Consider the following 27,128-nt stretch of genomic DNA (forward strand, 5'->3'; position numbering starts at 1 on the left):
AACCCTAACCCTAACCCTAACCCTAACCCTAACCCTAACCCTAACCCTAACCCTAACCCTAACCCTAACCCTAACCCTAACCCTCACCCTAACCCTAACCCTAACCCTAACCCTAACCCTAACCCTAACCCTAACCCTAACCCTAACCCTAACCCTAACCCTGTCCTTGCCGTCTGATACTCTCGTCCGAACCCGTAGGATCTGTCTCTTTGCCAAATTGCAATGGGCATAAAAAAGCCGTCCCAATCCGTCCTTGCCGTCTAAAAAAAACCGTCCCAGTCCGTCCCAGCCCGTCCTGACCGTCTGGAAAACTCGTCCGAACTCGTCCCAGTCGTCCTGAAATCGTCCGAAGAATCCGTCCTAGCCCGTCCTAATCGTCCCACTCGTCTGAAAAACTCGTCCTGTCCGTCTGCCAAGTCCGTCCCGACCCGTCCCAAGCTGTCCCGTTCCGTCCTAGTCGTCTGAAAAACTCATCCCAGGCCTTCCTGGCTGTCTGGTTCGTCCTGCTGCTGTTGTTCAGTGAGCATGAAATCCGTCCTGACCCGTCCGAGCCTGTCCCAGTCGTCCCAAAAACTCGTCCCACTCGTCCTGATCCGTCCCACTCGTCTGAGATATTCGTCCCCGTCGTTCCAGCAGTCCCAAAACTCGTCCAGACCCGTCCGTCCCGTCTGGTGAGTCCGTCCCATCCGATTCGTCCCAATTCGTCCCAGGCCGTCCCAACCCGTCCCAGTCGTCCGAAGACCTCGTCCCGACCCGTCTGAAAATTTCGTCCCAGGCCGTCTCAATCCGTCCCAATCGCCTCAAAAACTCGTCCCGGTCCGTCCTAGTCCGTCCCAGTCGTCTGCAACACCCGTCTTGCTTCGTCCCAACCATCTGAAAAATCCGTCCTGATCCGTCCCAATCGTCTGAAAATTTCGTCCCAATCCGTCCTGACCGTCTGGTTCGTCCCGGTCGTCTGATAAAACTCGTCTCGAGCCGTCCAGACCCGTCCCATTCCGTCTCACTCGTCCAAAAAACCCGTCCCACTCGTCCTACAGGTGCTGATTCGTCCCACTCGTCTGATGAATCCGTCCTGCTTGTCCCAACCCGTCCCATCCGTTTGAAAGACTCGACCTGAGCCGTTCAAACTCGTCCCAGTCCGTCCTAGTCGTCCGAAAAAACTCGTCCCAACCCGTCCTAGCCCGTCCCAGTCGTCCGGAAAACTCGTCCCAGTCCGTCCCAATCTGTCCCAACCCGTCCCACTTGTCTTGAAACTCGTCCCAGTCGTCCCATTCGTCTGTAAAACCCGTCCTGACCCGTCCCAAGCCGTCTGATAAACTCGTCTGAGTCCGTCCGAGTCCGTCTGAACCCGCCTGAGCCTGTCCAGGCTCGTCCAGGCCGTCTGAAGGACTTGTACCAGCTCGCCCTATTCCATCTGAACCGTCCAATCTCGTCCAGCCCGTTCAAGCCGTCTGAAGAACTCGCCTGAACTTGTCTGATCTCGTCCACTTTGTCCCAGCCGTCCGATAGATTCGTCGCTTTCCGTCCAGACCGGTCCAAGCTGTCCGAAAACTCGTCCCAGTCGTCTGACAAATCCGTCCCATTCCGTCCCACTCGTCCCAATCGTCCGAAGAACCCGTCCCAGTTCGTCCCAGTCGTCCCAAGAACCCGTCCCAGTCGTCCCACTCGTCCCAGTCCGTCCCACTCGTCTGTAAAACCCGTCCCAGTTCGTCCCAGCCGTCTGACAAATCCGTCCCAATCCGTCCCAATCCGTCCCACTTGTCCCACTCGTCCCACTCGTCCCAAAAACCCGTCCCAACCCGTCCCAACCCGTCCCAGTCGTCCCAAGAACCCGTCCCAGTTCGTCCCAGTCGTCCGAAAAACTCGTCCCATTCGTCCCACTCGTCCCACTCGTCTGTGATATCCGTCCCAACCCGTCCCAGTCCGTCTGAAATCGTCCGAACCCGTCCCAGGCATCCCAGGCATCCCAGGCATCCCATGCATCCTAGGCATCTGTGGAGACCGTCCTGGACTGCCACGCCCCGTCCAAGCATCCTCCCATTCACTGGAGACGGATATGAGAGCATCCCGAGTCCGTCCGATCCCCTCTGATGCTGTCTGCGTCCGATATCACGCGCAGCAGCAAAAGGCATAATATTATTGGAGAAGACTTCATTTCCTTACAGTGGGGAGTGGACGGCGCGTTTGTTGAAGACACTTATTGAGAGCCAAGAAGAAGGAGCAAGCTCAGCAGTTGTTGGGGTCGCAGTCCTGGCCCGTCACGAAGCGGTAGGACTGGCCCGCGGGAATGGCCTGGCAGGACTCGCTCATGCCCACGCAGTTGTTCTGGCACGGGCAGTCGGGCGTAGGGCTGACGACGAGCTTGGCGGCGTCGTTGATTTGGCCATAGACGCCCCGGATCGTCTGGCGGCCGTTTTCGTTGAGGCAGCCGGGGTTCGTGGTGCAGACGGCAATACCGCAGTTCTTGGTGCAGTACTCGTCGTCGCAGAACTGGACGTAGGTGCCGCAGACGGAGCGCTCCTCGAGGGTGGTGTTGGCCAGGCCGCGGCTGACGAGGTCGCGTTCGGCGACGTGGTCAAGGTTCTTGTAGCCGCCCGAGGCGAGCAGGTTGCGCTTCGAGGGGCAGTTGGAGTACTGCGAGCACGACTGGCTCTGGAAGCGGAAGCTCTGGCCAGGGGGGATGGCCATGCAGCCGCCGCCACCGATGACACCAAAGACGCCGGTCCACTCGACACCAGCGGCACCGGTGCGCACGGTGGAGCACGAGGCCTCGCAAGGGCAGTCGGGGGATGGCGAGACGACGAGCTGGATCAGCTCGGCGCCCGAGGTGAGGCTGTAGCCGTGGAACTTGATCGTCTTGCGGCCGCTCTCGTTGAGGCAGCCCGGGTTGGTGATCTCCACCGACTCGCCGCAGTCGTTGCAGTCGTCGGTGTTGCAGAACTGGGCCCAGGCGCTGGCCTCGGCCAGGCGGGCGGTGATGGCCAGCAGGGCCAGAAGGAAGAAAGGCAGCTTGTACATGGCTGGCAAGAGTAGGTGTAACAGTGGGATGTTCTGGGGGGAGATGGGTGATACTTTCGATTCGTGAGGGAAATTCAGCCGCCCTTTATGCTCTCGGAGAGAGCCCAGCGAGGCCCCCGCAAGTCCCAACAAGCCTCAAGCGAGCCCTGCGCGAGCCCGCCAGCAAATCTTGCCAACGTTCGCTCTATGCAGCACAAACGACAAGCGACATGCACGTTGGCGGCACCCTGACTGAGGCGACGCAGGAACCGGTCTGTGAAGGATGTGGGCAAGTCGATGCGAAGGACGGTGCGTCAGAGCAGCAGGGCGGCAGCCGTCTGCGGCCATCGTACCAGCAGACGAGTGGCCCATCGCTGCGGCCTGATTCGCCACGGCGGTTGAGCCGAGACTCGGGCCTGGAGGCATCGTCCTTAGCCGAGGGCGCTCGCTGGCTGGCTGCTATTGGCTTCCTGGATCGGTGACTTTATTAAGGAACATTGGCGGCGCAGATTTCACCACTATGATCGCCGAGAAACGCGCCGGGGAAAACTTTGCGGCTGCCGCGGCCGCAAAACCAGAGGCAGCTACAAGACACTGGCACAGGCACAGGCACAGGCACAGGCACGCGAGACGCCAATGCGCCCTTGCCAGGCACATTCAGCCCTACTGAGATCGAACGGAGCGTGTGAATTTTGGTCCAGGGCAAGGCTAGCAAGGAAAGCGTCGGCTGATACGTCATGAGGCGCAGATGACTTTCCGAGTCCTGCGGTTTAGGCGGCATGGCAGAACGCCGTCGGATGCAAGCATGCACGTCCCACTGTAATAATGCTTATTCAGCCGCGCGCGCTTTTGGAAGAGAACGGCGTCTTGCTAGCGCGCATGAAAAGTGAATATGCATGCGGGATTTAGGAGATAAGCGAGGTGGCAAAGGAGGGCAGGAATGACATCAACGACGCTTTCGGCTGTTTCGATCGCCGCAAGGTCCCAGGAACAAACGACGATGATTAGCCGGCTCTGCATCGCAGCCCTGGCGCATCTCGGCCCTGGCTCTTCGCAGCCCTGGCGTTGGCGTCCGCTTTGGCGACGGCCTTGGACCCAAATAAATAAAGGCACGACAGAAGGAAGACGACGAACCCTCATCAAGAGTAAAGTCGACCTTGCCTCGCCTCAAGCACACTATCGCCCCTCTGCACCATGAAGAACCAGAACCTCCTCTACTCGTTCACCTCTTTCGCCTTCGCCGCTGTGGCCTATTTCTTCTGGCTCTCAAAGGGTCTCCAGGGCAGCCAAAGCGCAGGCCTCGAGCAGCCCAGCCGTCCGTCGCAAAAGGTCAATGTGACGAGGCAACTCTTCGAGCTGGCAGCCGAGAGGGACCACGAGATGCTTCTGCAGTCCAAGGTGCGTCTTGCTCCATGCGATGCTTTGCACATACGCTGACACAACCGTCGTGCCTTAGTCGGCCTTCATCATGTACTATGCGCCTTGGTGCAACGTCTGCGAGGAGGTGTTGCCGATTGTGAGTGCTCAGCCCGGCTGCTTTGCTCATTGCCCATTGCTCAGTCCTCGCCCACAGTTCGAAAGCGTCCAGCGGCAGCTTTGGAGCCGAGGCGTGGCCAGCGCGACGGTGGACTGCGTCAAGTACCCCGACATCTGCACGCAAGACGAGGTGCCCATCTTCCCGTGAGTGAGCCGATGTCTTGCCGGTATGCCTGTGCTGACTTGTCGCTCCAGAACAATCAAATTGGCACAGCACGGCGAGGTGGACACCTACCACGGCAAGCGGGAGCCCGAAGAGATGCTCGAATATGTCTTTAGCCATGTATGATCCTATTGTATCTGCTAGAATGGCTTGTCGAACATCGATCTTTTTGACTGTTTGGCTTCGATCGCCTCGCCTGCACCAACTGCTTCGAATCAATCGCTTGTCAAATGCGTGCAGTCGGCTTTCTCAGACGAGCGGCTGCGTCATGGCGATCACCTTGTTGGCCACGTCGCCTTTCGAGACACTGATCACGGGGGCAAGCGGCAGGTCGAGCGGCCTAGAACCGAAGTGATGAGCCGTTTTGAATCGATAGCTAAAAGGGGCCTCTGCGTTTAGATACACCGAGTAACTTATCGCATCAAAGATGCCACGTGAAGTTTTAGCCATTGGTTGTCTGTCTGCTTGCTGCTTCACGCTGCCTGTACAAGTCTACTTGACGCAACTCTACTGCTCTCGCTGCTGATACTCTCTGGGCTCTCCTCAGACTGTATGCGCCTGCGTCGGGCAAGCAGTCATCGGTAGCACACACTCGGTCAAGGAAACGTGGCCAAGTATGGATCTGCACGTCGCAAATGATGACAACTAGGATCCAGCCCGGGGCAGCGAGGAAGCATAGAAAGCGGGCGCAATGACAATCGCGAGGCTGCCCTTCTTCTTGTTTTCCTTCTTGACCCTTTTCCGTTCCTTCTTTTCCGCCTTTTCTCGCTTCTTCCTTTGCCTCTTCTCTTTTGAGCTGTCGGAGGCGCTGGAGTCGTCGCTGCTCACGCTGCTGGTGCGGGAATGCCCGGGTCTAGAATGCGAGGCGCACTCTTGCTCCGACAGCGGCGCGATGAGGCCACCGACGGACGTCGCCGTGAGTCGCTCGGTCTTGTTGCGGATGTAGACGTCGAGCCCGCGCGGGAGGAAGAAGCGCTCGTTCCACGTCTCGACCGTCTCAAAGATGACGGGCTCGCGCTTGCGTGCCATGCTCTTCTTGATGGCCTTGGTCACAAAGTAGCCCGTGGCGCCCATGTGCATCGTGAGCGGCGCCACACCCGCAATCACCTCTTGCGCACCCGTGAGCCGGCCGGACACCTCGAGATCCTGCAGAAAGCGGTGCCAGTCCGCCGCCGACACGTCGCGGGGCCCCAGGATGTTGCCGGGAAACACCGGCTCAAATCCATCCGAGGCCAGTTCCCCTTTGCCCTTGCATCGCACCGGCTGGAAAGCACTGCCGCGGTGAATGGCGCCGGGATGCACTGCCCGCACAAAGCACGGACAGGGCGGGTTCCAAATGTCCCCCGCAGAGCGTGCGAAGCGCTGCTTGATGCGCGTGCCAATGCCAAGCGAAGGGAGCACGCTGAGGCGAGGCTCGAGGTGCGCGCTTGGACGCCAGTCTGCATTTGTCGCATAGGGGGACCCAAACCGCTCGATGGCAGCCTGCGCCTGTTCGGCCGAGATGGAGATCGTGGATGCGTAGCTGGGCGCGGACACGTAGCTGGATGCTGCATCGCTGGGCGCCGATGCATAGCTGGACGAAGAAGCATAGCCCGGCGAGGAGATTCTGCTGTGAGATGCCGGAGGTGGTAGGCTGCTCTGGGCCGACGAGGGGGCCCATCCCATCGGAACGCGCTGATGGGCGCGCAGGTCTGGCCTGTACTGGTTGCTGTACATATTAGACTGCGGGTGCTGGCCCATCATCGGTGCTGGACTGCCACGTCTGAGTGGTCGCTGCTGCTGCTGCTGCTGAGGAGTCGAGGCATCGAACTGCGGGGCTGGATTGTAGTGGTGCGCCATCATTGCTGCGTTTGTCTGGTTTTCTTGCACGACACACGCCGGCTTATATATAGCCCAAGTTGGATGGGCGTCACACAGGGCAAACCGGAGCTTATTCGGAAAAATGAGCTGAGTGCACGGGCCATCACTTCACCCCACGTGGCATCGGCATGACTATGAAATTTGCAAATCGGCATCTTGTCGGGAGGGCCTCCAGCACAGCACAGGAAACATACGGAAGGTGATCCTGTACCCAGTGAGGAGCAGCTAAACTAGGTCGTATCCTCTTCTGGCTAGCAGATGCCCTGCGTTGTTCGAGAAAACGCAGTGCCATCGTCGCAAGCGTGAGCCAGAGCGCTGGGAAGAAGTGAAGGCAGTACTGGGCATTGGCGGCGGTTTCAGAAGAGCAATCACCTTGAGCAAGAAGGAGCATGGAGGATCAAGTAGACGGATCTATGTCTGTATGAGAACGAGACTGGTTGCAATGAGGACAGCGGCAGTAGCGCCGTGGACAGTGAGTGCTTGCGCAAGCTCGCCTCCGTTTGTGATTACGATGATCGCATCGCCGACAGGGGTGAGCGAGGCTGCAAGCATGCTCCAGCCAAAGACGCGAGGACCCGCCATCGACCAGGCCACGAGGGGCACGATGCCAGAGGTGATGTCGCGTACGCCCTTGATGGCAGTCAGGGCGCGGATGTTTCCGGGGGTGACGCCAAACGCGGCCGTTGCTTGCTGGGGCAGCAGGAGAAAGCGAGCACCAATGGCTACGATTGCGCCGCAGCATGCGAGTGCGATGGCCAGGGAGGCTTGGCGGAGCATGCTTGCCGAGTGTCAATGAGGTGTGAAGTGAAGCTAGGCGATGAGGTTGCGGGAACGCGCGGACTTAGTCCGCAAGCTCGGACAAAGGCACATCGATTGAGCTGACACCACGTGTCGTAGATTACTTACTCATTGCGACACGGAGAGGGACTGCTACCTTCATTAAACACCGATGCTGCTAAGACAAACGCGCTTGGAGTCGGCCGGCTATCGATCAGAGCACACCTTGCCCGCTGCGCTGTTCCAGGCTGGGCGCCCGATCTTGGCGAGCTCGCCATGGCAAGCGGCGAGCGCCAGCAGCAGACGCCGGATGGTGACAACGGCGGGAAATGCAAGCGACCGCAACCACCCTCCTGCGACGCGTGCAGGCTTCGCAAGGTGATTGCTGCCTGTCTTTGAAGTGTCATGATCTCCTCATGCTGCAGGATATAACACCAACAGGTCCGATGTGACAAGAAGGAACGGCTTGACCAGCGCGCACAGGAGCTCGGCACCGCCTCTGCGCTCCTGCCGGAGGCAGAGGTGGAAGCGACAGCGTGCTCAAAGTGCCTGACCCAGGGCCTGCGCTGCACTTTCGAACATGGGAGCCGAAAAAGGGCCAAGCTCCGGAACGGGAAGCGCATCCTGGCCATCCAGAGCTCTCAACTGCAGCAGCAGGGGCATCCGTCACCGATGAATGAGGCGGCGTCGACAAGCACGCTCAAGCAGCCTTCCACCTGCACCTGCTCGTGCGCCTGCTCGTGCACCTGCGCGTGCACCTGCGCCTTTGCCCAGACTTCTCATTCGGCACCTGCAGCCACGAATGGCCTCCTGGGCGTGGAAGGAATGACACGCTCGCTCTTGGAGCAGTGCTTCAAGATGTTCTTTCGCTACGTTGCACCAATCCGACCGATCCTGCACCTCGACCATTTCTGGGACGCATACCTGAGCTACTACGATCAGCAGCAGCAGCAGCAGCAAACGGAACAGGGTAAAGCAGAGGCTCCCGTGGCAGCAGACGAGCTTCTGCTGCTGGCCGTGGCTGGGCTCGGTGCGGGACTGCTCGAGCCATCGATGGCATCCCTGGGCAGCGAGGCCAAATTCAAGCTGCAGGACCGCTGTGTCGAGCGATACAGCGTGCTGTTCGAGGAGAGGGACTGGACGGACTGGCACCAGCGGAGCAACGCGGGCGACGTGGTGGAAGCCATGTATCTCATGACCGATTTTGACGAAGAGGTACCCCAGGGCAGACGAGACAGTCACGAAGCGACGTCTGGCACTCGAGGCAGCCCCAAAACTTCCTCCTCATACAGGCAGATGACCGACGTACCAAAGGGAGGCCAGGAACACAAAGCAAAGGAGGGCCCTCTGCGCAGGGGCATATTCTCACACACGCTTCTCGTCGAGATGGCCATGTCTTTGCGAGTCAATCGCGCTCCGCAGAGACGGACCGACTGTGCGGAGGGCGAGACGAGGCCATTTCGTGATGCTGATGGCTCCTTCATAACGGCAAAGGAGCTGTTCCGGAGAAAGCGTATCTTCTGGGTCATTTTCACGCACGACACCCTGCGCTGCTTTGCCAGGAGAGAGTCTCCCAGGATAGGCGATGACGACTACGACCAGGATCTGCCAAAGCTGAGCGCAGTGGATGGTAGATCCAAAGAGCGCCAAGAGCAGCCTCGGAAGGTCAGGGCAGGAAAGGGCGCGGACCCATTGATTGACTTCTCAATATACCAGACGGGAGACGCCACAGATCCGTCGGTGAATCCGGCGCCCGCAAACGTCACCACACAGCCAGCACGATCAGTGCGTTTCGACGGGCTGTATCTCGAGCACAACCTGCGCTTCGTCTTTCTCGTCCGCGCCGTCGCAATGCACTTTGTGTCGCCACGCTCGCAGGGCAAGGGCATCCGTGTCCGAGACGTAGACAATGCCGTCTCTGCGCTGCGCCTGTGGAAGCAAGAGCTCCCAGGTGAACTGCGGTGGGAGAGGAATGTTCGACCGCTTGCGGCACAGCACGTCACGGAAGGTGACGCGCGCAAGTCGGCTCCAATCGGCTGGGAACTGGCGCGTAGGAACGCAATCAAGGCCCTCTCGCTCCAGTACCTCTACCACGGCACGATTCTGTGTCTGTGGTCAGCCGTAAAGGACTTTGGGCTGCGCACGGGTCAAGACGTGACTGAGCAGGCCAGTCTGCTCGTCTTTCGGATGAAGAGCAAGCCCGATGGCAAAGAGGCCGTCGACGAACAAGACTGCGCCGATTCTGACACTGGCGGGAGGGTCGACAAGCTGGCAAAGAGCTCCTTTGATCACTTTGTCCAGGTGACGAGAGAGGCCCAACCTCATGGGCTCCTCCGTTGCTCGCCAAATGCCTTCTTGAAGACCATCGTCGCGTTTGTCCATCTCGGCATAGGCATGGCCGCCAACGAAGCCGAGCCCGGTGCGGTTGCTCACATCGCAGAGTGCTGTCACTCTCTCGTCGCTGCACTTTCCACCATCGATTCGTATCAGAACGTACATGAGCTACGCGAGCAGCTGGGGCTCAGACTACAGCATCTTCCCTCGACCGCTTCCACGCAGGATAACCAGACTGGGGCCCATGTGCCGGCTGGACAGGAGCACTTCGGCGAGGACCTTCACCTCTTTTCTAGCGATGCTCAACAGGCGCAAACTCCAAACGCGAATTCCTGGCTGTCAGATTGGCTGGCGCAGGTGCTGTTCCAGCCCATGTCGGATGCTCTCTTGCCTGGGGACGACGTCTACCGGCAGCAGGGCTGGCAAGAAGGAACGTCGACTGCCGGGCTCACTGAAGAGCAGGAATTCCTGGGCCTCTTCGATCCAGTCTGGTGAGCGACTAGCCAGCACCTCTCGATCCTGTTAGAAACTGTAGCGTGCGTCTCTCTTCAGTACTCTAATGAACAAGACGAGACCGGGCTTCTTGTTACTTGACAAAACATGTGCGAGCCACTCGGAGACCAGCACAGTCGAGCGCTTGTCAGAATGCTGACTGGCTACGTGCCCCTCGTGGATTCGCATCGTGGACTGCGTGGTCATTGCTCGCAGAATCGGGAATCAATCACGTCCCTCCATCTCACTTGCGTCGCTGGCGACGCCGTTCAGCACGAGCTTTGCCTTTGTCCAGTGTTCGCTGCCGGCGATAAAGTCAGAGCGGACGACCTTGCCCCGCTTGACCGTCTGTGTGCGGGCGTCGTCCTCAAAACGGACATAGACGCCCTCGCGTCTGCCTGGCGCATACGCACTCTGCCCTTGCACCATGTCCAGCATCTCAGCCCTCGTGAGCGCCTCGAGCTCGGCAATGAGCGGGACTTGTGCAATGCCAGACCCCTGCAGCGCAGAAGCGAGCATCGACCGGGAGAGAAAGGACGCTTCGAGGCGGTCGTACATGTCAAAGGCGAGAAACACGTCTGGCAGCGCCGTGTAGTGCACAGAGTGCTTCGCCACGACCCACTCGCCGTAGAGGATGTATCTCTCGGGAAAGTGCGGGTCTTGGTTGAGGAGCTTGACCAGCGCAGCACCATGCACATCGAGCCATCTCGAGAGCGGCTTAAACTGCGCGTGGTCAGCGGCATTGACCCAGTGGCTCCGGTTCTGGCTCCGCAGGCCGCCCTGCACGTCGAGCGAGAAGCCCATGTTGGCGCCGTCGATCTTCTCTTCGATTGTGAGTCGGCCAAAGAGCACGTTGAAGTCGGGAAGCACAATGTCGTCCTCCCCAGAGGCCCCCGTGCTGAGCAGATGGAGCGTGCGCGGAAACTTGAGCAGCGGCGGCGTTGGTGTCAGAAAGACGAGCGCCTGCGTGGCCGCTTGGAAGCTCGACACGTGGAGCATCGTCTCGAAGCCCTCGCTCAGGTCCGGCATTTCCATCTCTCGCTCCATCTGGTCAAGCGCATTGTCGCCACGGCCGGCACGAATCGTAGGATGGGTGAGACGGCGGTTGATGCGCTGCCGGCAGACGGATGTCTGGTAGTCAAAGTAGACGACGATGCAGCGCCGCCCGTGGGGCACCAGCTTGAGCCACTCTGCACGGTCATGGCGTCTCGAGTTGCAGCGGTCGAGGATGACGAGTGTGTCCTCGGGCCGATTCCTGGCAAACTGTCCCTCACATGCAGAGCGGCCGTCGTTGTCCTGATTGATGACGACTGTCCTGCCCCGTCGCTTTGCAATGGCGCTCGCGAGCCAGCTCTTGCCCGAACCAGGCTTACCGACCATGAAGATGACGTCTGGCGTGGCTGCACTTGAAGCGCAACTTGCCGGGCTGATGCGGAGCTCTGTGCTTGGCTCGGCGCCGTGCGGCGCCTCATAGGCAGTCTTCCATCGGTGCGAGACAAACGCCGAGACAAACCGCTCCTGCGTCTCGCTCTCCAGTGACCGGGGCCGCATCTGGCGGAGCAACGAGATGGCGGCCTTGGCGTCCATCTGTGGCTCACTGCCTGCGACGCCCGAACGGCCAAGCATGGTCATCAGGCACGCGAGCACGGTGCCAGCCCGTCCCACTCCACCGCCGCAGTGCACAAGCCAAGCGCCTCCTTCACCAATCTCCTCGAGGATGGCGTCCATCTCCTGGAGCGTGGGCGCGCCGTAGTTGGGCAGCGGGACGTACACATGCCGGAGTGGCTTGAGATGAAACCAGGCGGGGTCCAGCGGAGACTCGGCAGTGAGCGAGAGGACGTGCGTGAAACCCATGTCGATGAGGGCGCTGATGTCGCCGGCGTGGCGTGGCGTGGACATGCCTGCCACACGACCGGGAAAGACCCAGGAAAAGAAGCGCGGGAGCTCGCGGCCGAGGTACGAATTGCGCTCGCGGGAAGTCGTCGGGGCAGTCCAGAGCGTTTGCGAGAGAGCGGCGTCAAGCTCACTAGCCCAAGGACGAATCAGATGCTGGTGCAAGGCTGCGGGGATGTTTTCCGTCTCTTTGGCGGTGACGATTGGCCCGTAGGAGACGATGTCTGACAGCTTGCGGATGCGCTGCGAGACTGGCTCCAGCAGGCTTAGGTCGTGTGTGAGTGCCTGCGCGTACGATAGCGCCGCAAGCTTGGGGTTAGCCGCAAGCGCTGCGTCGGCGAGGCGAAGATAGCCCTTGTAGGAGCGCGGAAATGCAGAGATCATCTGCTCGGCACCTTGCATCGAGCTGGCGTGCTCCTCAGCGAGGCTTACCACCAGATGGTCGAGCGCATCGATGCCGATCTGTGTCGCTGCCTCGAGCGCCTTTTCGAGCGTGCCGCTTGCTCGGAAATGGGCAGCCACGGACTTGTCCAGCGAGTGGTCGTCCGCTTCGCTCATGGTTATGTGGTATGACTTTGGCGCGAGGCCCACAGACTTGCGCCAGACATCGGCGTGGTTCCACACGACGGGCAGCCAGACAACGCTTGACTTGGTGGGGGAATGCGGGAGAAGGTATATTTGCTCCATTTTCAGCTTTATCTGGCATATTGGCGGCCTCTTGAGCTGCTTGTATTCGCTTGCTGTGAGAAGCGTGATGTGCAAAGCATGCGGCGGCGTACTGGCGTCAGGACAGAGCTTGCGGATTGCGGTGGCAAGTCCTTCCCCAAAGAGCGCCACGACTCCGTTGTGTATACCGAGCTCGAATGGCTCAGCTATATGCTGCATATCTTTGAAGCAGGGTGATGTGATGAGCGGTGTCTCGGAGCTACATGTCTGTACTTTATATGGTGTGCAAGACAGGGATGACTCGGGTCGAAAGCGCGTTCGTGAGATTTGCACGCCAAGAAAGCCTCCGCGGACATGTGTGGAAACTATATCACAGACCTTTGGCTTCGGTGCCTGATTGATTCGGAGGAGTCACCGCCGATGCCGTCTGCTGGCCTCGATGAAAGTGCTGCCAACGACGACATCGACGGCCATCCTACTGTCTGCCTCCACTTGCTTCGCCATAAGCGGCAAGACCTGCTCGCCGAGCTGCTTGGGCAAGACGATGAGGCTGCCTGGCCCTCGTCGCGCGAGATGCACGAGGGCGCGGAAGCTACGTCGACTATTCTGGAGGAGCAAACGCCTGCCTTTCCCCTACTGCGAGCCGACTCCGTTCCTCTCTTCTCTCTAAAGACGGCTGCTGACGTATTCTCCAGCTCGGCCTCTTTGTTGAACTCATTTCCAGATGACTGATTCAAGGATCGTGCTAGACAAGCTTTAAAGCCTTCCCTCTCATTGCACACGTTGCTCATCGAACGCTTGTGATATTTGTGTTATCAGGAGGGAGGAGCATGTCACCAAAGCATTCTTGAGTCTCATCCCACAACGTACGCATCATACACGATGCTGGTTGCTCCGCGAACAGCGCTGGCGACGACGATGCTCCTGCAGGCACCCTGCACGCCTGCATCTTCATCGTCGGACTCGAGCACGAGCTTGAGACGGAAGTAGTAGCGCCTTGGGTCGATGTCAGATCCACTGCTGAGCAGTCTGGATGCTTCATCGTCACCAGGCGGCACGTAGCGGGTCCCGCTAGACTGAAAGTAGAGGTAGTCTGCGCATTGCTGGTGAGTGCGTGCCTGCTTCAATTGCGTACTCTCTTCTCCAACTCACGCCCGCTCTTGAGCTGGAACACATAGCGTGCATCAAGACGTGACAGCCCTCTGGCATCGACGGTCAGGTAGTCTGCCCCTCCACCGACGCACTGGGCTCCGTCAAAAGCGCCCTCGCCGAGCTGCCCATCTGCCTTGCTCTCCAAGACCCCACCGGTGAGGGGGACGACCTTGCGCAGGCCTTGGCCACTGTCGCCGATCGCTATTGGCGTGGCCAAGGTGGCCGTCAAGCGGAACACGAAGCGCAAGGAGATGGGGACGGGCGAGTGGCTCGTGACAAGAGCACGATCGAGAGCAGCAGACGTCATGAGGTGGTAGATAGAGCAGCATTCAGATGTGGAGAACGTACCGCCGCGTCCGCGATATGCGCGCAGGTGCAGGCTGTCGGCCGAGTGGGGGGAGATTGGCGCCGCGCCCACCGGGATGCATGACGCACCCGCTAATTCGAAAACTCGACGCTCGTTGCTCAACGTGCTTGCGACTGCATCCGTGCATCACTCCTCTGATTCACGTCAACAAGCCCGTGCTTGCAGCCAGACATTCTGAGCACTCTTCGGTGAGGGTACACTCGACTGCCCGCGACCTTTTTTTTTATCAAAGCAAGAGGATTTTCACCGCGCGGGCTATTCCGCTTCTCCATAGCTCTCTGCTCCTTTTGTTGGGACGCAAGGACTGGCCGGAAAGCCGATTGATCGATTGGCTCAGGTCTAGGCAGAAAAACACGGACAATGTCTACACGCCAAGCTCTGCCATGACACGCTCGATGGCCTCCTTGGCTTCCTTTTCAGCACCGATGAAGAGATCCAAGGCGTCCTTGAGACGACGGCCAGTCTCTGGGTCCTGGGCGATGGCCTCTTCCAGCTTGGCACCCTGGTTGGCAAGGTAGTCGACGTCTGTGCTGGCAATCTTGAACGCTTCGGGCCTGGGCGCCAGCGGATCCTTGTCCATCAGCGCCAGCATGCGAGGAGAGAGCTGCTTGTCGTCAAAGTAGGCGCGCTTGGGCTTTGGCTGGATCTTGCTGGCGTCGTTGGGGGCCACCTTCATCTGGCACAGCTCCTTGAGGACGGGAGCAAGGATGGTAATGTGCTGAACACCCATGTCGGCGCAGGCCAGCACCTCGGCAGCAGTGATGTTGCTGGCACCCTTGATGATGGGCTGGTCCTTGCCCGTCTTGGCCGCCAGCTGCTTGTAGAGCTCAAACATCTGCACCATGCGGGGCGCCATGGGATGCTCCACGGCCGGGTCAGAGACGTTGGGGAACAGGCCCGTGGTCATGTCGTGCGCCTTGACCTCTGTGGGAGCAAGAAGATGAGCGGAGAAAAGGCAAAAAGGGCCAACACTGGACAGCGCACCATTGAAGTAGGGGCTGATGTACAGGCAACCGGCCTGGCTCGACGCAATGGCCTGCGGGACACTGAAGAGCGAGGTGCCCAGCGTGCGGATGCTAGTGGATCCAAGTCAGCTCTGTGCTCCGAATCGAGTGTTGGCGGTGGTGGCTCACCCGTCCTTGAGGAGAATGGGCCCGGCACACATGCCCGGACCCGTGGCGGGAATCTTGATGCAGAAGCGGTCCCTGGTGGACAGTGTGTCAGTGTGCGCGATCGCACCCGGCCTCCCTTGCGAGTGTGTACCGTACTCACTTGGAGATGCCGACCTTTTCAAACTCGGCAGCATATCTACGAGCGTGTGCGACAATCTCGTCTGTGTTGTATGCCTGGGAGGGCGAGCTCTGGAGCAGGACGCGGCCGGTGATGTTCTCGATGTTCTTGGCGCAGAGGAGGACAGACATGCGGTCGTAGACTGCACCCCAGCCCTTGCTCCCCAGCTCGCGGACTGCGCCTTCGAGCATGTCTCGATTGGCCGGGTCTTTGATGCCGTCGCCGACGAGGATCTGGTTGCTGGTCTGATCAGCGGGGCGCACACCCAGCGCGATCAAGGACTTGGCCACGGCGGGATCCATCGAGTCGACGTCGACATTGACGAGCTCGGCGAGCTTGACGATGGCGGGCACCGTCTTTGCATTCACGGGAGCGGCCGGGTTGGCCAGCGCGGGAGACGAGGCGACTGCAGTGGGTGCCATTCTGTAACGGATGGGGATAGATGTGGAAGGAGACGAGGCACTCGCGGCCGCTCCTTTATAGCCGAGTGGCTGGATTCGACTTTGAGACGAAGAGCCGCCTCCGGACTCTGCACACTGCACAGGACGCATTGCTCTCCGCGGTCCATTCTGGCAGCAATGTGATCTGACTTCGACGCGGACACCTGGACAAGTTCAGGTCAAGTGCAGGCATAGATGAGGCCAGCACACAGGCCACCATCGTCGCAGAGACTGGCCTAGTGATGCGTGAGCGCATGTGCAATACCGGCAGACTGTGCAGGCACGCCAGGCAACCCCGCACAGGACCGGCCTGGCTGTCGGAACATTTATCCCCCTTGTCAACACGCAGGGCGATTTTCTGTTTTGACAACACGCAGGGTGATTTTCTGCTTTGACTGGCCGTGTGGCTCGCCCGACTGTGTTGCGGCTTGGCGGCCTGTACAGGGCGCGCCTGCGACCAGCGTGCGAGTCCCCGCATTTTTAAGCTCATGCGCGTGGGGGGAGATTGGGCGACATGCAGGTTCGTTCGCACGGGTCTCCCCTTCCTGCTCTGGACCTGACTCGATGGTGTGGCTGCGATTGCACGCAGGTCCCATCAGTGACTTGCACTGCGGGGCCCCGCTCGCCAAGGGAACAGCAGCCTCCTCCTGTCATGACATCTGCTGGCTATATAAGCTGTGATGCGGACACACTCCCAGGCTCGTCACTGAGAGCCGCATCGCCATCTCCTTGCTCCACGACCATGTCCTCGCTCAGCAAGAAGCAAAGCTTGGAGCCAGACAAGGACAGCAAGGTCTCCCACGACCATGTCCAGCTCAACACCTCGGACGCACCAGAAGAGGCGCCTCACTACCAGGGCGCGACAGTGTCCCTGCAGCACAACGTCAATGCCATCTTGCAGAACCCGCTTGCGGGCATTCCCCAGGTGAGAGCAGTCTCAGCTCTCCGTCTGGACTATCCTCCTGAACCCTGTGCTGCACCGACCACAGGACCAACTGATGGTCGACGTCAGGGCGTTTTGCAACATGGCCGGCCTCATGGCGCACCTCGACGTCTTTGAGCGCGCAGCCTTGGTGGCGCAAGAGCCAGAGAGCTGGGACAGAGTGCCGGACCTCTCGCCCGAGGAGAAACGTAGCCTGACGCGCGAAGTCACACACCGGTGGTCGCTCCCTGGCCCGCTCTGGCTCCTCGTCTTTGTCGTTTCGCTAGGCAGGCAAGTCGAGTGCTGCTCAGTAGTCAGTGTCTTGGGACTAGCAGGCTGACTTGCTCAATGGGCCCCTCAGCGCAATCCAGGGCTGGGACAACACCGGCGCAAACGGAGCAAACCTCTCGTTTCCACAGGAATTTGGCATCGCAGACAATGCCTGGCTCGTCGGCTTCCTCAACTCGGCGCCCACGATCTCGGGCCTCGTGAGCGCATGGCTCTGCGATCCCGTCAACAACCTCATCGGCCGCAAGAAGACCATCTTTGTGACCGGCCTCTTCACCGTCTTTCCCGTCCTGGGACAGGCCTTTACCCATACCTGGTGGGAGCTGGCCATCTGCAGGCTCCTTCTGGGCGTGGGCATTGGCTGCAAGATCACGACGATCCCCATCATGACGGCCGAGTGCGTCCCTGCGTCGATCCGCGGCGGGCTGGTGATGAGTTTCCAGCTCTTTGTCGCCTTTGGCATCTTTATGTGGGTGGTTGACGTGCAAGTATCTCTCTCTCCTGAGGTCATCACTTACAGTTGCGATGCATGCAGTGGCTTCTGCTCCAACATGATCTTCTATGGCGTCGGCAAATTGGCCTGGCGTTTCGAGCTGGCAGCCGCCTTTGTCCCCGCCGTGCCCCTCTGCATACTCATCTGGTGGGTGCCCGAGTCGCCCCGCTGGCTTCTCAAGAAGCAGCGGTACTCGGAGTCGTTCCTCAGCTTCTGTCGTCTCCGCCACACGCCCTTGCAAGCCGCTCGCGATCTCTACAGCGCACACGTGCAGGTGGAGCTGGAAAAGGAGACCGTCAGCGCCTCGTCGTACGGCAAGCGCTTCGTCGAGCTCTTTACCATCCCGCGCGTGCGGCGAGCCACGCTGGGCGCCTTTATCGTCATGATCGGACAGCAAATGTGCGGCATCAACATCATGGCCTTCTACAGCAGCACCATCTTCTCCGAGGCTGGCTACTCTACCAAACAGGCCCTGGCTGCCTCGCTGGGCTTTGGCGCAGTCAACACCCTCTTTGCGCTTCCTGCCGTCAAGACGATTGACACGTTTGGACGACGGAGCTTGCTCCTCTTTACCTTTCCCAACATGGCCTGGTGTCTGTTTGCCGCCGGCGCAACCTTTACGATGTCGACAGACAACGCTGCACGAGTGCCCCTTCTCGCCTTTTTCATCTACCTCTTTACTGCCTTTTACTGTGAGCCTCACATGCGCGTGCACTTCAGAGCTAGTATGCTGACGACGACTACTTCTCTGCACCTGCAGCACCGGGGATGGGCCCTGTGCCGTCTGTGTATGCCAGCGAGAGCTTCCCCCTCTCGCACCGAGAGATGGGCATGGGTTGGAGCATCTTTGTCAACAACTTCTTCTCGACCATCCTCAGTCTCACATTCCCCTCGATGCTCAAGACGATGGGGCCTACGGGTGCGATTTGCTTCTACGGCGGCCTCAATGTTCTGGCAACGGTCATGGTGTTCCTGGGTCTCCCAGAGACAAAGCAGAGGACGTTGGAAGAGCTCGACTACGTCTTTGCTGTCCCCACCTCTCGCCATGCCTCGTACCAGTGCCGCACCTGGCTGCCCTGGTTCATTAAGCGCTGGATCTTTTGGCAACGCAATGCTGCCATCCCTCCGCTCTACCATTTTGCCGAACACGCTTCGCAAGGCGCGACTGTCACGAGGCTGGCGAAGGATTAGTGTGCTGTACTGTACTGTACTTGATAAAGAAGTACTGCCTCCTCGTCCATTGCAATGCATTGCGCTACTTGATTTATCAAACTTCGCGTGCCCCGCATCTCTTCAGCGTGGGGGGCGGACAAGGCCCAAAACAGGCGCGTCGGCCTCGGCCGTCTCTGCCGAGTCGCTCGTTTGTGGCTGCCAACATCTCGTGTCCTAGCGCAGCAGGAGCTGTCCGACACACACCATGTCCACACAGCTCGACTTTTCCTTTTCAGCGGACTCGAGCCCAGAGTCCGCTTCAACTTACCTCAATGCCCTTGCGCACGGCCAGGACACGTCGCCCGAGTCTCCTCGTCAGACATCCGACTCGCCCGCCAGCCAGAACAGGCCAGACCAGGCTCCGGGGGCGCGTGCCCGGCGCAAGAGGAAAAAGAACTTTACCAGGGAGGACAGGGCCATGCACAGCGTCGTAGAAAGGCAGAGACGAGATGCCTTCAACCAGCTGCTCTCGGTGCGTTTGCGAGGTCTGCAAGTTGAGACGGCCCTACTCATGGCCTCTTGTCCCACAGCAACTGTCCTCCAACATACCCAATCAGCCCTCCACCAAGAAGCAGTCAAAGAGCGTCATTGTGCGGGCTTCCATCGCACACCACATCGATCAGCGTCAGAGGGCGCTGACGGCAAGCGTAGAGATCCGCAAGCTCTTGGCAGAGAGGGCAGACCTGCTGCGCGAAGTGAACCGGCTGCGGCAAAAGATGGGCCATGGCGCGCCTCGCACACTGGACCGGGACCAAGAACAGATCCGGGAAAGGGACAGACTGCAGGTGTTTGCCGTCGAGACGGAAAACTTTACCGACTTTACTGCCGACCAATTGGACACAGCCATCGAAGGAGGGACAGCGTCGCAGATCGACGCCTTTCCGGAAGATGGCGCACATGTTCAGGAGCCCTTTGCCATTCCTTTTGATGCGCCTTTTGCATCTCCAACCCCGAGCCAGGTTAATCGACTCCTGCAGCACATCGACAGCGATTTGCTGAGCATTGCGCCCGTTTGAGCGCTGGACGAGCGTCGCCAGCATCCCTGCTTAAGCATGCGCCAGAAAGAGACGCCCCTCCTGCAGACCAGTCGTGGGCCATTTGTTCTACTCAAGGGACCCGTCTCAGCCGAATGTGCGTGCTACACGCCACTCGATCGCGTTACACGTCCGAGACGTCGCCCGAGCCTACGCAATCTGCCGCGACACAGTCGAGCTTGTGCGAGTGCTCGCTGTACGGGAAGCGCCTTGTCTGTGCGCGTCCCTCGAGAGGCAGACGACCACGGCGTCCTCTGGAGAGTCAATGCGGGTGTGTCACTGCACATTTGGAGCACAATCGATGGCTAGAAACGCGATGCAGAGGAGTATGCACTTCTGGATTGGAGTGGATGGAGCAAGAGCGGCTCGGCATAACGTACCGGAGTTCTCCACAGCCGCGGACGGTCCTTGCAGTCAGGGACAGATCGTTGGCCCCGGTCCGCAGCTTCTGCTGCTTTCGGGTTATTCGCAGACGATGACATGAGAAGCGGAGAGTACTCTGTCAATTAATCGCTTTCATGCGGGGGTTGCTTGCGCTAGCGTCGTACCTCGCCGTGGGGTTCATACACCATGTAAAACTTAGCGCTCTTCTGCCCTTCTCCGAGACCGGGTGTGCGGCTCGAATACAAACAACCCTCTCCGCGAGCGCGCTAAGCATCTCCCTGCACCTCGGGGGCACTTTCGAGGCCGATTGAACCTAGCAGCAATGGTTACCGATCGGCCCCGAGCCCCACAATCGCACCAGTCCATCAGGTCGGCCCCCGTTGATCCCCTCATCATCCACGACCATTTCCCCTCTTTGATCGCATCAGAATGCACTGCGTACGGCCACCGCGAGCATCTGCGCTCTTGGTTATCTTCTTCCTTTGCCTTGGCCTCGGAGCGCACCTTTGCGCGTCAGGCCCACTGTCTCGCCGTGCACCACGGCAGTGCGAGCTTCCTGATGCCGATGGAGCCTTTGAGACGTCGACGCCAAGCGAACAGAATCTTGATCCCGCAGTCGTTGCCGAGGCGATCGCATATGCCGGTACGCACAACCGGCTCTCGATACAAATCTTCCGTCGCAACTGCCTCGTGGCCACGGGTGCCCTGGACCCCTTGACCGATCAGACACCGTTCCAAGTCTTCAGCGTGACGAAGTCCGTCGTGTCCATCCTGACGGGCATGGCCTACGATCAAAAGAAGCTCGGGCTGGATGATGCCATCGACAAGTATCTGCCCACGGGCGAAGGGTGGGGAGATGCCGCACACCGTGCCATCACCATCAAGCAGCTCCTCACCGAGACGGCGGGCATGCGCGAGTCAATCCTTGCCGAGGCGGCCACCGTTACAACAGAGACCAGCATCCCGCAGGAAGCGCTGGCGGAGCCGCTCGAGCACGAGCCAGGCACGTTCTTTGAGTACTCGCAGCGCGTCCCCGACCTGCTGGCCTTTGTCGTGCAGCAGGCGGTAGGCCAAGATCTGCAAGAATTTGCCCAGGAGCATCTCTTCAGCCCGATCGGCATCGAGCAGGACAAGTACTTTTGGCTTCGCGACCGTTCGGGCAACACGTATGGCTATGCGTGGCTGTTTATCCCTCCGCAGCAGCTTGCCAAGCTTGGCCTGCTGATGCAAAACGACGGCGTTTGGAAGCAGACGCGCTTGCTCTCGAGTGACTACGTGGCCCAGCTGTCGCAGCCGTCGGAGCACAACCCGTGCTACGGCTACTTGTTCTGGAACAACCGCGGCCAGACGTGCACAGGCGCCAATATCCCCGCAGCCCAGACCGTCAACCGAAGCGCGATCCCAAGTGCGCCCCCGGACCTGTATGCGATGGTCGGTGCATTGCATCAGAACAACTTCATCATTCCGAGCCTTGACATGACTGTCACGTGGACAGGTCTCTTTGGCGATGAAGCACCGAACCTGAGCGGAATCCTCTCGGCGCAGCCCGCCGATCTCTACTACAACTTCTTTCGCATCCTCATGCGCGCCGTTCAGGACCAGCACATTCCCGATCCAGGGCCCTACCCTGTCCCGCCTCTGGACCTCGATGTGAACCCGGCAAACTACCTGAGCATCCCAGTCGTGCTCAACGATCTCTTTCCCAACCCGGACTGCAACGTCGTCTTTTGCAACGGCACGATCCCCACCAAGGGTCTGGTGGAAAACGTCCAGGCAATCGTTGGGACCGTTCTAGGCTTGTGAGGGGTGGTGGCCACGACGACATACTGAAGTAGAGCTTGATTAGAAGACAAAAGTCTTTCGTATGTTTGCTCGTGATCGCGGATGTCCTCTACACGGGTGCTTCCAATGATGTGCCAATTCAATACAATGGTAATACCAGCAGCATTAAGATTGCGCAAACCTCAATGCTCGTCCTTCGACTCAGCGCGCTCGGCTGTCTTGCGATAGGCGACCATCTGAAAGGCGTGCCGTGCTCGCTGATGCTGCGTGCAATTGTCCCGCCGCGTAAAGGTCTTGTCGCAACCTCTGTGCGGACACTCAAAGGGCTCCAGCACTGTGTGGATGCGGCTGTGTCGTCGGGCGTGCCCGCTTGTCGAAAAGTGGCTGGCACACCCCGGAAAGGGGCAGACATACCGCACCTCGTGGGCGGCACTCGTCTCGGAATCATTCCGATTCCGATCCGGTCGAACCCTGATGCTGATGGTGCTGAACGTGCTCTTCTCGCCGCCTTTGCTGCTGTTTCTGCGACTAGTTTGATTGGCCGAGGTCGGTGGATGACTGCTCTTGACCGTACTGCTCGAGCCCGGTGATGTTTGATTCTCCCCCTTGGCCGTTTTGTAGCTGCTGTTGCTGCTGCTGTCTTGACGACTCCCATCCGCGGTATCGCCAGCCAAGACCAGGACGGAGGAGCTTGCGATGCTGCTGCCCGTTGAGTGGGAAGTGGAGCCGTTTGAAGACCATGAATGGGCCGAGGCAGAAGCGGGTAGGTGAGGTGTGTGAGACCGAAGGCTAGCCTCGGCCACTGAGGTACAGCTTCTCTTCCTTTGATTGGCGTGTTGCTGACTCAACCGCTGGCCTTCACTGGGTGCAGGCGCCGTCGTGGATCGGAAAGCTTCAAATGAAGGGTCGGTCATTCGCCGGCTTGGTCTGGCCTGCGTCTCGGGCTGATAGAGGCATTCGACGCTCCTCCTCTGACATTGTCGACACGGATGGCATCCGTCGCAGCGAAGCTTGCGAGCCTTGCAGAAACGACAGGCCGCTGACACCCTCTTCGGTGGGTCGACAGGGGCTGCAGCCACTGAGAGCGGTTCGATGTACGAATGCACTCCAGGCTGGAGCGGCCTGTAGACTTCGGATGACCCCTGTAGTGAGGGTGGTCCGGGAAAGGCCCGTAAGGGTGCATATGCCAGCTGCCGATCCTCTGGCGAGACAAGAGGCGTCGGATTGATCGTGCTGGCGTTGACGTTGGCATAGAAAGCAGTCGCCGGCAGGGAGGAAGAGGAAGGTGTTGCGTCACTGAATGGTGGACAGGGAAAGTCGCCAAAAAGACTGGTTGCAAGCTGTTGCTCCCACAAGTTGTCCTCGCCCGACTGGTAAGTGTCGTCTTGACTGAACTGCACGGGTTGCTGCTGGTGCACCTGATGCTGCTCGAAAGGCGTGGGCAGCGTGTCGTGGCTTGGCGAGGCATTCGGTGGCGCACTTGTGTTTGAAAGAGAGAACTGGAGGTCTAGCGATGACTGCGACGGCCACGAATCCAAAGGACTGTGAGAGGGGCGTGTGATCGGGGTCCAAGTGACGTCTCCTGCGGGCTCATCTGAAGAAGCTTGGAGATGATGCTGCCGTTGTTCACCCGAGGCTTCAGTCGACAGATACTGAGGAAGCTGCTCCGTCAATAGAAGCCGGGCAAACTCGGAGCTGCTCCACTCCCCAGACCTTTGTCGATGCGTATGCGACGGGCTCGCAGACGACGCAAAAGGGGGAGAAAGGGAGGTGTATGCCTGCGAGGAGAGAAGCTCTCTCGTCGAATGGCTTGCGGTATCAAACGAACCAGCAGCCGAGGGACTGGCGCGGTATCGGTGCGCGCTCATTCTGTTGCGCTGCTGCCGCAGTGCCGACACTGCGACTTGTGGCAACACAAATTACTAGTGACAGAAGCAGCGGTGACCGAAACAAGCGCAGTCGTAGCACCGGTGACCGAAGCACGGCCCCAAGTGGCAACAAGTGCGGCCTTGCTGGCGACCGTATGCTAGTACACTTGAAGCAGAAGTTGTGCTTGTACGATCACGTCGAGATAGCAAACCGCTTGAGCGACTGTATGTTTCAGACAGTCCAGTCAATGATGATAAGGACTGGTCAAGGCCCACAGGCGTGCAAAGCCCGCCCGGATGGCTTTGCTCGGATCTGATCGGATGGGTCGTGCCCTGGTAGTAGTTGCTTTCTTGTATGGCTAGGATGCGCCTGCAGCGTGTTGACCAGCTGCGTCGGTGATGGAAGAGATGCAGAAACCCATGTTCTGAACTGCACTACTTTCTCCACGCCACCGACCGAGAGGATCAGTTTGTTGTCGTTGTGAAAATACAGTATGAGAGACACAGGGTGCTCTAAGGGTCCCAGATGGAGGTATCGCTGACCTGAATCGTCCCAGCTGAGGTTCAAAAAACACCGAGGATGAAGTAGTGAGCACCACGTTCACATAACAGCCCTCTGAAGGAGGAATTGCGGCGCAGTAGAGCGTGAAATCTAGGCTCGGCCCGTCATTGGCTTGGGGCGAAGAGCGCGGCAGGGTACCGGTGACCCTTCATGTCGTGTACAGTGCATCTCACAGTGCCCACCTTATTGCCCAGCATTGCGGGCAATCATGGCGAATAATCGTCATTGCGGGCAAACATGCGGGCAAACGTTTATATGGCGAGCCTATCTCTCGGGAACACTTTAATTACGCATTCTGAGAAATCTAGGCTTTGCGAGAGCACTCGCCGGATAAAGAATCTTTGGAACAAAGCTTGCCGGCTGGCGCATGAAGAAGCCATTGTTAATGGCCGGACCGCACAGATGGCACCACTGTCCTATTCAGTCTGGCAGACGTCTGGAGCAGTGCAGCTGACGAGTCTGGATCTACTTCCAAGCTGCGATTAAACCACGTCTCTGCACAAACCCTTTACACAGATGTCCCTGGTCTCGTCGGCATCTGCAAGGCAACCCCGATCGGAGCATACGTTGTCGGTGACCGGGGCGCTTTGGATGCCCTTTTGGTCCCTGGTCGCAGCCCCTTGCGGCTAATCTATCTCGTAGGTGGTATGCACTCACAAGGCTGGCTCCCTCGACGTCAACTTCGAAGTCCACACAAAGCAAGACTTGTGCAGTGAAGTGTAAGTAGAGGGCCCAGTGCAAAATTTGTCTCCATGTAACTCAACCTCGTAAAGCTTAAGGGGCATTACGAGCAAATACAACACGGCATCGGTTGGCCTGTGGGTGCTTGGGCTTATCATTGTGAATCTCAATTCCAGCTTCGATCCTTTGAGCTAGGCTGTGTTGTCCCGATGCACTGATCTGCTACGGCTTCCATGATCCGGACGACCTTTCGGATTCGCCTCTGGTCCCAGAGCAAGCAAGGGCGGCTCTACAGTAAGCGAGCATCGTTCTCCGGCCAAACGCCAGGCAGATGGCCCCTTCCCCGAAAGGAAAGGACCAGTGATGAACAGACTCCTCACATTCGAACCTTTGCTGAGCTCAGTAGCTCCGCCTCATTCTGAACCAGCGCAGCCTGTGCCATCAGCGCCTTCTCACGATGTAGGCATCTCCGGATCTTGGAGAAGGGCTCGAAGCGAAAAGTGCCGTTGATCACCCTGCACTAAATTAAATATTAATAGTTAGTTTTCAGAAGAGGCTGACATAATATTATTCAGTACAGTACAAATTTCAAAGGTGATCCTCGCCGGAGAAAATCGTGCACCCGGAGAAAGATGCTGGACAAAGTGATACGGGCGATTGGCTGACGTCTATGGTGAGAATGGGAGCATTGGGGATAAAAGGGGTGCGTTCGGCTGCCCCTCGATCGAGTGTCAACCACTACACAGCATCGTATTACTTCAAATGACGCCGACAAGGACAAGGGGCATGGCCGCCTGGCAAATGGCAGACGGCGACAAGACGCTGACGGTTGCGCCTGCGGACATACCCACCGCGGCACCGCATGAGATTGTCATTGAGACACGCGCAACTGCCGTCAATCCTGTCGACTGGGTGATGCAGTCGATGGGACGTAATGCTTTTGGCTACCTCACCTGCCCAACCATCTTCGGCTTCGATGTGGCCGGCACGGTACACGCTGTCGGCGACCGTGTGACACGCTTCAAAGTCGGCGACCGGGTGCTGGGACTGTCGTGCCGAGAAGAGGACGGACCACACTCGCACAAGTACAGGGGCGCAGGCTACAGCTCGCACGCCTTTGTAGCAGAAAGGCTCGCCGCGCCCATCCCGCCCGAGATGGCGTTTCACGACGCGGCGGTGCTACCCATGGGCGTCTGCGTTGCTGCGACAGGACTCTTTCAAGACGACTATCTACAGCTGCAGCTCCCCACGATTCCAGCCAAGCGCCGCGAGGAGTGGCTGCTCATCACGGCTGGCGCTTCGAGCATTGGCGCCTGCGCTATCCAGCTAGCCACCAGCGCAGGCTACAACGTCGTAACGACGTCGTCACCCGGCAACTTTGGCTTGGTCAGATCGCTGGGCGCAGCGTACACCATCGACTACCACCGTCCGCAGCAGGAGCAATATGACGAACTGGTCGCCTTCTTTTCCGATAAGAGCCTTGCCGGTGCACTCAGCATCGGTAGCATCACGGACCAGACTAGCACTGTGGAATCGCTTTGCGCTGACGTCGTAGCCCGCACGCCAAAGCCGCACAGCGTCAAGCGCAAATTCGTCGCCTTTGTCTCGAGGGTCCCGCAAAAGCTGCCGGAGGAGATAGAGCACAAGTTTGTGTGGGGCACCAGCCTGGAATACTCGAGCATCGGGCCGGCCATCTTTGAAGACTTCCTGCCAAAGGCCCTTGCCACTGGCCAGATACGACCGCTGCCTCGGGCACTCGTCGTAGGGCACGGCCTCGACGCCATCCAATCAGCTTTGGATCGCCAGCGCGAGGGCGTCTCAGCTCGCAAAGTCGTAGTGACGCTGTAGCGACGCCTCTGAACTTGGATAACTTGTGCTGTGCCACTTCACACTTGCAAATACTCTGGCCTGTCTTCCTGAGCAAGAGCTTATGTC

The 27,128-nt window shown here is 59.1% G+C and overlaps 14 protein-coding genes across 14 annotated transcripts; 6 read left to right on the forward strand and 8 right to left on the reverse strand.

The window, feature by feature from the left end:
* Positions 1–469: 469 nt before the first annotated feature.
* FA10DRAFT_190034 (hypothetical protein) lies at positions 470–2,272 on the reverse strand. The gene is made up of 6 exons (XM_025518365.1): positions 1,864–2,272; positions 1,685–1,766; positions 1,286–1,633; positions 1,027–1,223; positions 797–964; positions 470–703 (listed from the first exon to the last, which is right to left on the reverse strand). Coding segments are annotated over exons 1-5 (792 nt in total). The 5' UTR covers positions 1,865–2,272; the 3' UTR covers positions 470–703; positions 797–800.
* On the reverse strand, positions 2,002–3,251 carry FA10DRAFT_190134 (hypothetical protein). The gene has a single exon (XM_025518366.1). It carries the CDS (start codon positions 3,016–3,018, stop codon positions 2,227–2,229), a length of 792 nt encoding a protein of 263 aa, XP_025374129.1. The 5' UTR covers positions 3,019–3,251; the 3' UTR covers positions 2,002–2,226.
* Positions 3,252–4,191: 940 nt separating this feature from the next.
* Positions 4,192–4,822, forward strand: FA10DRAFT_289039 (hypothetical protein; the record flags this gene model as incomplete). Its single annotated transcript, XM_025524255.1, has 4 exons — positions 4,192–4,395; positions 4,454–4,513; positions 4,571–4,677; positions 4,729–4,822. The coding sequence occupies 4 exons, from the start codon at positions 4,192–4,194 to the stop codon at positions 4,820–4,822; spliced, it is 465 nt and encodes a 154-aa protein (XP_025374130.1).
* Positions 4,823–5,078: 256 nt separating this feature from the next.
* Positions 5,079–6,595, reverse strand: FA10DRAFT_189992 (hypothetical protein). The gene has a single exon (XM_025518364.1). The coding sequence runs from the start codon at positions 6,536–6,538 to the stop codon at positions 5,342–5,344; it is 1,197 nt and encodes a 398-aa protein (XP_025374131.1). The 5' UTR covers positions 6,539–6,595; the 3' UTR covers positions 5,079–5,341.
* Positions 6,596–6,667: 72 nt separating this feature from the next.
* FA10DRAFT_269569 (hypothetical protein) lies at positions 6,668–7,376 on the reverse strand. Its single transcript, XM_025522804.1, has one exon. The coding sequence runs from the start codon at positions 7,331–7,333 to the stop codon at positions 6,968–6,970; it is 366 nt and encodes a 121-aa protein (XP_025374132.1). The 5' UTR covers positions 7,334–7,376; the 3' UTR covers positions 6,668–6,967.
* Positions 7,377–7,609: 233 nt separating this feature from the next.
* On the forward strand, positions 7,610–10,162 carry FA10DRAFT_289042 (hypothetical protein; the record flags this gene model as incomplete). Its single annotated transcript, XM_025524256.1, has 2 exons — positions 7,610–7,711; positions 7,775–10,162. The coding sequence occupies 2 exons, from the start codon at positions 7,610–7,612 to the stop codon at positions 10,160–10,162; spliced, it is 2,490 nt and encodes an 829-aa protein (XP_025374133.1).
* Positions 10,163–10,384: 222 nt separating this feature from the next.
* FA10DRAFT_234876 (hypothetical protein) lies at positions 10,385–12,739 on the reverse strand (the record flags this gene model as incomplete). Its single annotated transcript, XM_025519002.1, has 1 exon — positions 10,385–12,739. The coding sequence occupies one exon, from the start codon at positions 12,737–12,739 to the stop codon at positions 10,385–10,387; it is 2,355 nt and encodes a 784-aa protein (XP_025374134.1).
* Positions 12,740–13,425: 686 nt separating this feature from the next.
* On the reverse strand, positions 13,426–14,177 carry FA10DRAFT_304384 (hypothetical protein; the record flags this gene model as incomplete). The annotated part of the gene is made up of 2 exons (XM_025525347.1): positions 13,426–13,811; positions 13,871–14,177. The coding sequence occupies 2 exons, from the start codon at positions 14,175–14,177 to the stop codon at positions 13,573–13,575; spliced, it is 546 nt and encodes a 181-aa protein (XP_025374135.1). The 3' UTR covers positions 13,426–13,572.
* Positions 14,178–14,379: 202 nt separating this feature from the next.
* FA10DRAFT_276444 (aldolase) lies at positions 14,380–16,095 on the reverse strand (the record flags this gene model as incomplete). Its single annotated transcript, XM_025523319.1, has 5 exons — positions 14,380–15,161; positions 15,222–15,313; positions 15,371–15,442; positions 15,510–15,862; positions 16,075–16,095. 5 exons carry the CDS (start codon positions 16,093–16,095, stop codon positions 14,602–14,604), a joined length of 1,098 nt encoding a protein of 365 aa, XP_025374136.1. The 3' UTR covers positions 14,380–14,601.
* Positions 16,096–16,681: 586 nt separating this feature from the next.
* Positions 16,682–18,867, forward strand: FA10DRAFT_276445 (hypothetical protein). The gene is made up of 5 exons (XM_025523320.1): positions 16,682–16,892; positions 16,957–17,180; positions 17,251–17,646; positions 17,713–18,362; positions 18,431–18,867. The coding sequence occupies exons 1-5, from the start codon at positions 16,710–16,712 to the stop codon at positions 18,859–18,861; spliced, it is 1,884 nt and encodes a 627-aa protein (XP_025374137.1). The 5' UTR covers positions 16,682–16,709; the 3' UTR covers positions 18,862–18,867.
* Positions 18,868–19,087: 220 nt separating this feature from the next.
* On the forward strand, positions 19,088–19,898 carry FA10DRAFT_289048 (hypothetical protein; the record flags this gene model as incomplete). Its single annotated transcript, XM_025524257.1, has 2 exons — positions 19,088–19,354; positions 19,413–19,898. The coding sequence occupies 2 exons, from the start codon at positions 19,088–19,090 to the stop codon at positions 19,896–19,898; spliced, it is 753 nt and encodes a 250-aa protein (XP_025374138.1).
* A 664-nt stretch (positions 19,899–20,562) lies between these two features.
* On the forward strand, positions 20,563–22,183 carry FA10DRAFT_190206 (beta-lactamase/transpeptidase-like protein). Its single transcript, XM_025518367.1, has one exon. The coding sequence runs from the start codon at positions 20,730–20,732 to the stop codon at positions 22,101–22,103; it is 1,374 nt and encodes a 457-aa protein (XP_025374139.1). The 5' UTR covers positions 20,563–20,729; the 3' UTR covers positions 22,104–22,183.
* An 81-nt stretch (positions 22,184–22,264) lies between these two features.
* Positions 22,265–23,950, reverse strand: FA10DRAFT_304389 (hypothetical protein; the record flags this gene model as incomplete). Its single annotated transcript, XM_025525348.1, has 1 exon — positions 22,265–23,950. One exon carries the CDS (start codon positions 23,948–23,950, stop codon positions 22,265–22,267), a length of 1,686 nt encoding a protein of 561 aa, XP_025374140.1.
* Positions 23,951–25,979: 2,029 nt separating this feature from the next.
* FA10DRAFT_234727 (oxidoreductase) lies at positions 25,980–27,041 on the forward strand (the record flags this gene model as incomplete). Its single annotated transcript, XM_025518997.1, has 1 exon — positions 25,980–27,041. The coding sequence occupies one exon, from the start codon at positions 25,980–25,982 to the stop codon at positions 27,039–27,041; it is 1,062 nt and encodes a 353-aa protein (XP_025374141.1).
* Positions 27,042–27,128: the final 87 nt, after the last annotated feature.

This window comes from Acaromyces ingoldii (assembly GCF_003144295.1).
Source record: "Acaromyces ingoldii strain MCA 4198 unplaced genomic scaffold FA10scaffold_8, whole genome shotgun sequence".
NCBI classification, from domain to species: Eukaryota; Fungi; Basidiomycota; class Exobasidiomycetes; order Exobasidiales; family Cryptobasidiaceae; genus Acaromyces; species Acaromyces ingoldii.